Below are 11,767 nucleotides of genomic sequence, written 5' to 3'. Positions count from 1 at the left end.
TTAGTCTGAGATCAGCAGGAACTACCCGTCTGAGCTAGAGGTCACTCAGGACTCAGGAGAAATGGCAGGTGATCGAAGTGGAGGGATTCTGAAACAAGGGGTCTGCAGACAGCAGTTAGCTGGCTGAATGGATTCATTTGCAGGACATATGGTGAGACCTATCTTGCTGGTACAGGGATAAAAACAGATTTGATTTCTTTTCCGCAGGTACACAACACGGCATCTAAATGATGACAGCACCTCCAAACAAATCAGAGCCATGCTGCAGTGAGAGAGGGAGGAGGGGAGAGAGGGGGGAGTGCAGGATGGACGGAGAGTGGAGAGAGAGAGAGAGAGAGAAAAAAAGGCAAAGGAGGTACAAACAGGGGTGGCTGGCAGTCTTGGGCGACCCAACCTCAGAAACCCGTCTGTTTACAAGAATGAAATGCAAAACAATTTCAATGTCAATAACCTGAAAGGCGGAGAAAGGAAAAAAATATATATTGTCAATCACTCATCTTCATGTCTCTCATTTTGTAAAAAAGGAGAAAATATAGAGATATATATTAAAGTAAAAGAGTGAAAACAGAATTACACACAAAGTAGAAGATGAACATAAAGACAGGAGAGTAAACGGGAAAACTATATTAAAATTCTACGGTCAAGAAAACGAAAAAAGGTCCATATTCCAATGTAAGTCTGAAGAGTATTTTTGCACTCACAAAGAAAACAATGCCATCACTGGTTTTACTGTAAAGAAAAAAAATCTAGAAATTAAGTGTACAGTTAAACTCTATGTACCTGCATTTTGATTAATTTGACTTGACACCATGGCCTCATTTTACCCGTAGTCACCTTTAGCCCATGACAATGCCTCTTTGCAATATGGGTAATGTAGTTCATTTTTTCTACACAGCACAAAAGATAAATTCCCTCAATGCCACTACTTCTTCAGTTGAGTTACAGTGATTTTGATTGGGCAGTTATACATACCGTGTCATATAGTATAAATAAATCCAACAGATATTATGAATAGGCTTATTACAAAACATAAAAAAACATTTTCAGGATATTTAAATCACCAAATGCATATTTCAGAGTGTTATACATGACTGTATATACTCTAAAAGCACAGTATGAACACAAGAAGCTATTTTCTATGATGTTTGAATAAAATTGGGTGTTTTTTAAAAACACACAGGTATACAATAGGATACTAGAATAATTATTTCACTAGGTATTTTATGGCCTTCAACAAAAAGCTAACGCCACACAGATAGACAAGGAGATTGGAAACACAATCAACATGAAATAACACCTCGCACCCTAATGAACTTCTCTCCTTAATTTGTCTTCACTTTAAATGGTGCTATTAGCATTTAATGTAAAACGGCCTGAATCTGCTCCAGTCATATCAATGTGTTCATCCTGAACCAGTCTCCAGTGTAATGGGTTAAACCAGGATCCATAATCAATGCTACAGGACAGTCAACATCTATTCGCCATAGAAATATTGCTGTAATGCTCCTTCACTTTTAACTACCGTAAATGACTGTTTCTAAACTGTGACTTACCCAACAAGGGGGGTCACATGCATGTTACAATAAGAGAAGATCAGTTCCCCTTCAGTATGCAGGCCCCAATGATCCTCTAACAAATATATCTCACAGGTGTGCCATGAGTAGGCCAAGCATGGTCATTAAAAAACACAAGCCAAGTTGTTTTCTGGACTGTTTTTAGTCTTGGGGGAATGTTTTTTTTTCTTCTTCCAAGAGAACATAAACTGTCATCTCCGCTATGAAAATATACTTAAAAGGTAACACGGAAGACAAAGACTAGCTTAGCCGCTGCCCTAATGCAGAATGGGAGTCGGGGTCCAAGACCATGTGACCTCGAGTCCCGTGCAGTTATGAGAACAAAGCGAGCCGCGGGCGAAGTCGCGAGAGAAACGGTGTAAATAAGGGCGCGAGTCTCTACAAAAAAAAAAAACCCCAGGCTACTCCACCAGGCATCAAAGTAGGCTGGGTGTGGATGGCTATGAAAATAATGTGCTTATGATCAACTAGAAAATCCTTCTTTTAGTATGAGGCAATTAAAAAATAAGTAATTTAAGTGGGGGATTTTTTTTATCAAAGGAGATAAACGCAGTGCTGTACCGTGGATGTCCCTAGCCCTTAGAAAGTCAAACTTAATTTGATCTTATAATATATTTTCTATACAGGTATATGTGTACATGCATATACTGTATAAATATATAGATGGCATGTTGTAAAAGTTCTGACGAGACGTGTAAATACAGTGTTTTTAATTCATTTTTATTGTTCAGTGAATCTGGATTGGGTATGTGTCGTCTATCTAACCCATGCTCTTGGCTTGGACCTTTGGACTGGCCGTAGTCATAGGTTTCAGATTTATTACTTCATATTGATGAAAGAAACTGAGAAGGGTGTCCATTTGCTTGTTATTTTGTACATTTTGTGCAACAATAAACTTGTCATTTATTACATTCAGCCCGGTGTTGTGTGCATTTTAATTCTCTCCAATGAAATTCTTCTCATGAAGCACTAGAAGCATCCCATACAAATTCACATTTAAGCAGGGATGCTTCTAATGCTTCGTATATAGCTGTAAAACAGTCCAATTTAATTGTGAACTCCAAATATTTTAACGTTTCTGTCATAAAACTTAATTATGCATATAGTAGGAAATGACATCAAGGCGTCCAGGTGATATGTCTAATGTCAGCCAACAGGAGGAGGAAGTCGTCTCTATCATCACGGACAATAGAGAGAAACTACACTCATGTTCATACGTAATTTAATTACCTATTTGTTTAGGTGTAATTATTACATGATTGATCGCAATTTATAGAGGAGCCAGGGTTGAAAGTTATTTCCTGAAGCACGGCGAAACCCTGCAGACTTCCATTACCTCTTTAAAAATACAAAAATACATTAAATGTTTATTAGTCATAAATTTTTACCACGCGGTAACGCTGAACGAATGAAGCGCTAGCAATCAGCTACGGGATACTGTCCCTTCTCTCCAGAACTGGGCTGATCTACCTTCTCAATTTACAGACAAAAAAGAGGCGAGATAACTGTTCTATCCGGAGACCGCGGGACGCTGTCCGTGGTTCTGATGAAGACACTGTAGGCCTACTGTACACACACGTCAGCTAGTGCGCTACTGTTACTGAAGCATATCATTTTGTTAATTAAGTCGCGCATTGGTGAAAACATAATTCACCCCCAACTTCAGGCACAAAGCAGCCAAATTCCGAAGTCCTATAGTGGATTGGCTTCAAAGTTAACCCACAGCCCTCGACCATAACCAAACGCTTCTGCCTCGGGGGTCTTTTCGTTCTCTCTCATTTTCAACCATATTTTGCAGAAATTCAAAGTGCAACGCCGGGACTGTAATTCACCGGCAACACAGCATCCTGCAAGGTATATATACCCACACGGTATGTAAAAGTATCACACGTTGTCAAAAACATATCTGAAATAGGATGCCTGCCCCGGCAGATGGGTTCCCCCTCTGAGTCCGGTTCTGCTCAAGGTTTCTTCCTGCTATCAGTCAGGGAGTTTTTACTTGCCACTGTTGCCCTAGGCTTACTCTTTGGGGGCCGGTTCTCTGTAAAGCTGCTTTGTGACAAAGCTCCTTCGTTAAAAGCGCGATACAAATAAAACTGATTGATTGAAATAGAATGATAATCATACACTGTGTATTGTCTGGCAAGGATGACAATTGGCATTGACAGTTCTAATTGTTGCCATACAAAATAATACGAGAGGTCTGTTTTAAAACTCAAAGATTCCGTGTTTCATATTGTTATGTAGGATAGTTACGTGGATCTATTTTCAATCAGTTTTGTTGGCCTGATTTCCTCGTCACAGCAACAAATGTTTCCGTTTTACACCACAAGGGGGCAGCAAAAGACAAACAATGAATGAGTCTATTTTTTAGGCATCCATTAAGTTGTTGTATATAACTAACATGTAAATGTTTTATACTGAGGTTAAATACATATTTCCTGTTAGTGTTTGTTTTGGGCTTTTGATTGGTTAATGAGTAATTAATACGGTTCCTAACCTACTTAAAGTCACCATGAAAAGTTAAGTTGTAAAATATGGGTTAAGGAATGATTCAAAGCACTGCACTTCGCCTAAAAAGCGTCAGTTAGTTCCAAATATCATATGTACGTGCTGCACGTGTGCGTGTGTATTTTCTGTCAGAACGTGAGGTCCGAGACTAAGGGCATGAGGAGTTATCTGATTTAGGGCAGGGGGAGCTTGAGGATGCGTTGGGACGGTGGCTATGATATGCGACGTCAAAATGTTTTGAAGAGCTAACTGTAAATACGAGAAATTGCACCGCTGCCTCAAAATAAGAAAAATGCGACACTGGAGACAGGTCTAACACATAAACCTTCACTCTTTTTCAAAATATTCTTGTAGAACTCAAATGCGTTATCTGCCACTCAAGCACACACTTACTAATCTAACAACCAGCGTTACGCACAAAACCTCACGATTTCACACACAACCTCTCGCATTCTTCTTACTCCCCCGAACCTCTTGAGAGTCATACACTCTCTGGAACGCTGAAAAGACGCGCTATCTGCGCCGCGCACGAAGGCTGACGGCGCGAAAGAAAACGTTTTGTTCTCTGAGGTCACCACACGACAAATCTTGATCATATAAAGAAACAAACCCCCTAACTACTTAAACCATTAAATTTGATAACAGCCTGTGGTACCGCCCACCAAAACAGCCTGGTCATGTTTGGACAAGGAAGGTAGGCTGTAGCCTAATGAACGGTTATTTGCAAGCAACTTTAACAAGTGACATTTGTTCCACTGATTACGTATCTACGTAATAAACTGTGGATTCATTGGCAGTTGGAGATTTGTTTTGTCAGTTAGGGACATTCATAGATCGTGTATGAGTTCGTACGCAGTAGCCTGCAATACAAACCACGGGCCGTTGGTGACGATTTGCTTGGCAATCTTTTACTTTATGAGCCTATTATTGTATTATTTGTTATGTTTTCTCATTGGAAGTGCCAAGCAGCGGAGCCACCTGGTGTGTCGACCGAGGTCGCTTTGTGTGAGCTGGTGTCCGTTATCAAAGGGAGTGTTTGCAGTAGCCCAGAATAACGACTGTGCTCCACTTTTCTATTGCCAAACAATCGCCATTTCTTGCACAGGTGAATTACACTTTCTTGCTCTAGCTTCCTCACCTGACTTTTCGTGGTGCCAACTTCACGCCCAAAAGAGAAGGTGACCGAGCCCTCGTCACAAGCTACTGACTGGTTCCATTGTTTTCGTGGACTTGATCTCGGCAGGTTTACATTCGGTGCAAACCTGCAACCGTGGGGAATTATCGTCCCCCATGCTTTTGCCTAAATCGAAAAGGTGAGACACAAATAGCTAATTTCCGGGTCATGACCCCTGACATAACACCATAGAAAGATTATCGTCGTTAGGCCTACTACTCATGAGCTGTATAAATTCTTATACAGTTCATTGTTACTACTGTTATTAGAGTTATAAATTAGCAGCAAGTTTGAGGACGGACACCTCAGTGCATGAGCAGGGCACAGGTAATGTAGGTGAACATTTGATAGACTACGGCGAATAGATGCAAATTCTAAACCGATTTTAGGTAATCTAAGCAACGATCACTATAACAGTGTCGTATTGCATTACAAATATTGATTTACGTCTCTATACATGATTTAAGTTACCTGTTGAGGATAGAGGAACTTGAAGGTATAGAGGCCGGTGTTCAAGACAATCCTTTCAGAATGACCATTAGGCATATTATGATGGATGATTCGAAACAAAAAATTAAAAGCAACAACTGATATAATGTGCGGTTGGCGAACTTGATACATCGACGCAAAATCTTTGTTTTAGAATAGGTTATACCAAAACACAATTACATTTTCGTATACCTTAGCTTATAAAAACTTTATTAATGCATTTTTTCCCTATGTTATGTTGTACGTAGATGTCATTAAGTAATGGGTATTAGTCAGTAGATGTAAGACGCAGCGGATGTTTATAAAAGTAGCGAATTGTGTGATAATTACATTTAAAAATTTCAAGTTAAGAAACATTCGTTTTTTTTAGGGGGGGGGGGGTAACGAATAACATTAATAGCAATGTAATGGAAAGTGAAAGTGCTGCTTTCCATAAATTTAAAGTTAGCGAGCTAAAGGCACTTGTGGTACGAATCATAACCAGCAATAGGATAAAATTAAATGAGACTCAGAACCAAAAGCTCCGGGACTGCAGGAGTTAACAGCAGCAGGGCGACACAATTGGGCACGCCCACCGATTTGCATAGCCGCCGTTTGGCGGGAAGTCTCCTTCCTTTCTTTGTGAAGGCTCCGGGCCAGGGCCCCTCCTCCGCGCCACTCTCAAATGGCGGGAAACACTGGCTGGCCGAGCGCGGCTGCTGCAGTGTAGTGCGGCCCCAGCCACTCCACTCCTGTTTCCTACATTTATCAGCTGCCCCTCCCCTTCTCTCCCCTGCAATCGGCCAGACCCGTCGCCAGGCAACCACCAGGGAACACTCCTTGTACACACAGACACATTGAACAGCGCTGGGCAGAGAAAGAGACGCCCAGTCCCCCCTCCCCCTTTTTTTTGGCGCGAGAGGAAGGGAGAGATAAATTTACGTTTTAGTGCATGGTTGCAGGGGTGCAGCAGCAGAGACAAGACCACAGAGGGAACAGAACACGGTATTACCAGAGGTTTATTATAGAGCAAACCCTGTGTTCAATGCACAAAATACTCATCCTGTAACAAATGCTTTCATTGCCAAGGTTGCATTTTTATTTCATTGAATATGCATTCAGGTTTTCTCCTATACTTGCAACATTAAGCATTTTTACAGCCAGCCCAGCAGTCCACTTCATGTGAAGAATTAAGCAGACAAAAAAAAAAGGAAACAGAAAAAAACAAAATGTTCAGGCAGTGGTATGCATGGTATGTTGGGAATGTGGAACATTAGTTCACGCTGAATAGGGAGAACAGAATGAGGAATTAAATCTTTCCTCCTTGAACGGTACAATACGTGTCTGTATTTCCAACCCACCATCCCGCCCCCAACTCCCCTTGGTAGACATTTTCAAACCTGATGTACCGTCAACTCTCTTGACCTGATTACCTCAGCAGACGGTTATGAAGGTGCGCCTGCGTCTGCCCTCTGGGGCTGAGAGGCAGTCTGGGTTGCCATTGGTGGGACAGCAGGTTCCCTGGCAGCCCTGCGCCGCCGCTCACTGCTGCCCCGGCGCCCGCTCCGCTTCCAGCCCGCGGGGGACGGCGCTTTGCGTTTTTAAAAAAGCCGCAGTGAAAACAGGAAGACCCTTCTCCCCCCCCCCCCTCGCCCTCCCCCCGGGCCAGACTGGCCCAGTAACGGCAAAGCTGGCTGGCTCCGAATGCGGTCACGGAGAAAAACAGAGCGGCTCCCCCTGTTACATAACACAGCAGGAAACCTGCAGTGGCGAAAAAACAGTCTCCAACAAAGGACACGCTCACAGCCCCCCTCTCTCCGCGCGTCTGGGTACACACACACACACAGGCTCACAGTCCCCCTGTCGTCTGGGTACACACACACACACAGGCTCACAGTCCCCCTGTCGTCTGGGTACACACACACACACAGACTCTCAGTCCTGCCGCTCGGCATGTACAATAACAAACACACAGAACATACACATAACAATACACACATTCTAGTGCTAACATAAACACATACACAGGCATTGATACACGGATACCCAAATAAACAAAATCCTTGTTCCTTTACATATACAGCATATATATTGACCACAGTTGCATGTAAAGTACATTAACACATGTCCACATAGAAATACAGAAATTCCTGTGAACACACTCAATACTTTTTTTTTTAAACACAGGGACATAATAATATTTGTACAAAGGCACAAAATAAAAATCCCTTCACATAGAACACCGTACATGTAAAACAACACAAAGAGACTACGGTTAAGAACAGGCAGACACAAAACAATACAGCACCATACATGCACGTTAAAACAAAAAGCCACATATATGCAAATACACACTCACAAGGGTAGCCGCACGCACGCACACACACTCCCATCTGACACAGTCACAGTGTGGAGGAAGGGTCCTGGTCCTGGTAGTTCAGTTCCTGAGGGCTACCAGGACAGGGTGTGTGTGTGCACTCCTCTAAGCTTCTCTGTGCAGGCCTCCTACCACGCACGCATTCACACACACACACACACATGCATGCATACACATTAATATCACGAGCACACAGAAATGAACACACACACATTAACATCCACAAGCACGCATGAACATGCATACACACATACTAATATCCACACACACACTAACATCAGTAAACACACACACAGCCCTCAGGTGCTCATCGAGGCCTCAGGCTATGCTACCCCTGCAGGAATGCATCCCTTCTGTTAGGCCTGCAGTGCCGACCGTCCAGGCTCTTCAGATAAGGCAATGTCAACCTATCGCTTCCATGACCCAAGCACAGTTAACAAACAGCAGCATAGGTGTGTGTGTGTGTGCGCGCATGCGTGTAAAAATAGGGCAATAACTCTTCATTCCACCAAGACTGTGAAAGCACTTCTCCATGGCAGTACTGTGAAATTAGCCCTAAAATCCCAGCCTGCCACATCATACACTGGTGCCCGCTTGCTGGCTGCCTCAGACGAGGAGAAGGGAATGGATTCTGAGCACCGTTTGCTTCTCAGTGCTCCAGGGTCTGGACAGTATTATCAGCCCAAATTACCCGGGCTTGAGCTTCATCATGATGGAAATGACAAATGCTAAACCAGAGGTATGTCATGTGAACAGGAGACAAAGAGGAAGCAGCAGAATAAGACTGGTATATTTTTTTATTTATTTGTGAATGTATATGCAGTCCTGTCAAAAAAATATCAGGGCAATCGCACAGCCCAGTGTGTCTCAGTTGCTAGAGCATTTTAAGTGAAGTGCACACTTAGGCCCTGTGACCTGCTGAAAGCGAAAGCAGTGCATGCGTCTTCCATTAGCTCAAATCCAGAGCCGCCTCAATGAAATACAACAAACAAAGCTGCTGGTGAGGTGCAACAGATGTGATAATGGAGGGAGAAGTATATACAGCAAGAGGGTAGAATTTAGTGTTTTAGCTTTTTTTTACACCAACCGCCAATCTATTGCACTTGTTTATAGAAGTGCAATAGATTGGCAACCTGTCCAGGGTGTATTTCTGCCTTTTGCCCAATGCATGCTGGGATAGGCTGCAGCACCCCCCGCAACAGTGACCAGGATAAGCAGGCATAGATAATGAATGTATGGATGGATGGATGACCACACTAATGGCAATTTTTATTAATAAGAATAAAATATGTACAAATCATGCTTAGAGAACTGAGAACTTCTCTGTCCCTCCTCCATAAACATTGCACATACACACACACACACACACACACACACACACACCTTGACCCTCTGCTCTGGGATGTGGCAGTTCCTCATAATGAGCAGAGATGCTTCTACTCTGGCTGTAATCAGGGAGATGCAAATGCTGGCTCTATTGAGAGATAGAGTGCGGAAGTGGCCACACACAATGGCCGCTGTTTGAGGGATCTGTGACAGATAAGGAAGCAACAATGACCCAGATCTGTCACAGTCAACCGCCAGCAAGTCAGAAAGCCCCACGGCACAACAGGGAGGGGAGAGGCTCCCGCGTGCGGGAACCGGGTGTCTGCTTTCCAGAAAAAGAGGGGCGGGGGAGTTATCCGGTGCCTCACCCACCACTTTGGGTGGAGGAGTCTTAGAAGTTGTGAGGGTTCCCAAAGTGAGCTCCCTCGGTACCAACAAGTTAAAAAAAAACAATGTGGTAAGAACACATTCAGGATGTTGAGTCAGAAGTCCTTGATGAATTACTGAGGGTTATTGTTGCCGTAAAATTTAATCCCGTTTATTCGTCATGATACTCAAGGCCATTGCAGATTAGGTTTTGTTATTCTTCCTTTTCTTTACAGTGGCATCGTTGAACTCTTGCCCTGAGAGCAAGCAAGGGATCAGCAGAAAAGAAGGTTGCAAGGTATCCAAAGCTGCTGATTATCTGGAACTCACTGGATCTAGATCTCTGGATTGGTTCTAACAATAACAAAAACCAGCAAACTACTGGATTACTCTACCCTGTTTGTGGCTGTGGACTACAACTCCTATAAATCCCCTGGGTTTGAAAGATTAGGGGATCATCTCAGCTTCTTAGACAAGCAAGGGAGCAGGATGGAGGCCAACAAAGAAGTTCAGGGAAAATAAAAAAAAAACCACAGCCAAGTCAAAATGAGGAAAACGCATCACTTGGCCCTTCCTCCCCATCAGCTGTACAGCTTCCCCGTTCAGTCCTCTGGGATGGGAGGAGAATTCAGGGGAGAAACCCAATTTTCAGGCACAGTCTCATAACTGCATACTGAGCATTTTTATTTATTTTATGGGGGATATGGGAAGAATAGAGACACTTAGCCATCGCACTTAGCCATATGGGAAAAATAGAGACACCTAGCCATCTCACAGGGAGATAAAGGGAGAGAGCTGTGTGTGTCTGTGGGGGGGGGGGCGGGGGGTGTTCTGCCCACCACTTCCTCAGAGAAAAAAAGAGAGCCTCTACCCGGGGTTGAAAGAGTTGAAAAGATGCACCACGATGATGCACTGTGTGTCCAGAATGAAAAAGAGGAATGTACTGCCCGTGTGAATGCTTTATTCAAGTTAAAGCGCTTAATGTTATTTTCTTAATATTTCCAGGGATGACTATCCTCTGACTGTGTTTCTTCATATTTAACAGCGTGTTTCGAAGGCCAAACAACCTTGAGCAAACTTCTGGTGGAGGACTAAGACTGCACTGCTAAACCTGACAAGAAAAAGCACATTTCTACACAATAATAACTGACAATAATATGAAGTGCAAACAGGAAGATAATTAGTGCCTGCACAGGGGGCACTGGGCCAGCTCAAACTGATAACTGGCTTGATGTGACCGAGCTCGTTGACTGAAAGGCGAACGAAGATGTGAAAATGCGTGATGTCAGAGGACCTGACCTCACGGCTTCCAGAGGAGTCACGGAGACCGCTGGCGTTCGTCCGTCGGTCCCCCTGCTCTTAACCGCTCGCGAGCTTTCGCGCGGCGTCCTTCCTGGGCGTCGGACACACAGCGAAAAGCCGCCTGGGTTCAGTTCTCGCCACGGGAGGACAAAGCGATGGAGCGGTCTTAACCTCCAGCTTCCTGAGGCCCTGCTGTATCGGCCACCTGTTCCCGAATCGATGGGGCGTCCACGTAGCACCCCGCTGTTCTACATTCAACATGCACCAACACCCTCTTTCACACGTGCCCGTGTTCCACACGGAACGTGCCCTCATGTTTTCACATGCACTCCACTGTTCCACGTGCAATTTGCCAGAGTTATTTTTCCCCCATACACCTTCAACAGGTACCCCCACAAGCATATACTCCCATACAGCAACGCATACAAACTTGGTCAAGCTAACAGTGGCACTGGCACATGTACATACACATTTACCGTATCACTGCGTTCATGAATCACTGTATTCCCCATTTCTTAGGATGAGGAAAACTTGCCCTGCAAATGTTTTTCATTTGCTATAGCTTCTTGTCTTTTCTTTCCAATTATTTTTGTTAAACTGCTAACATGTACAAGTCCCAAAATCATTAAAAGAACAAACCCTCAGCAGAATGTGATTTTGAAAACAGCC

At 43.7% G+C, this 11,767-nt stretch overlaps 1 protein-coding gene across 5 annotated transcripts in view; it reads left to right on the top strand.

Moving 5' to 3' along the window:
- Positions 1-2,489, top strand: part of fam49al (family with sequence similarity 49 member A, like) — a 36,539-nt gene extending 34,050 nt beyond the window's left edge. For all 5 annotated transcript variants that reach the window (XM_064347594.1, XM_064347597.1, XM_064347595.1 and 2 more), the window contains one exon: positions 208-2,489. In XM_064347594.1, coding sequence (XP_064203664.1) covers positions 208-271 — 64 coding nt within the window. In that variant the 3' untranslated portion in view covers positions 272-2,489. The remainder of the gene's footprint in view (positions 1-207) is intronic.
- Positions 2,490-11,767: the final 9,278 nt, after the last annotated feature.

This window comes from Anguilla rostrata, chromosome 8 (genome assembly GCF_018555375.3).
Source record: "Anguilla rostrata isolate EN2019 chromosome 8, ASM1855537v3, whole genome shotgun sequence".
NCBI classification, from domain to species: Eukaryota; Metazoa; Chordata; class Actinopteri; order Anguilliformes; family Anguillidae; genus Anguilla; species Anguilla rostrata.
Note: the sequence above shows the minus strand (reverse complement) of the source record. Positions and strands in the feature narration are given on the sequence as shown.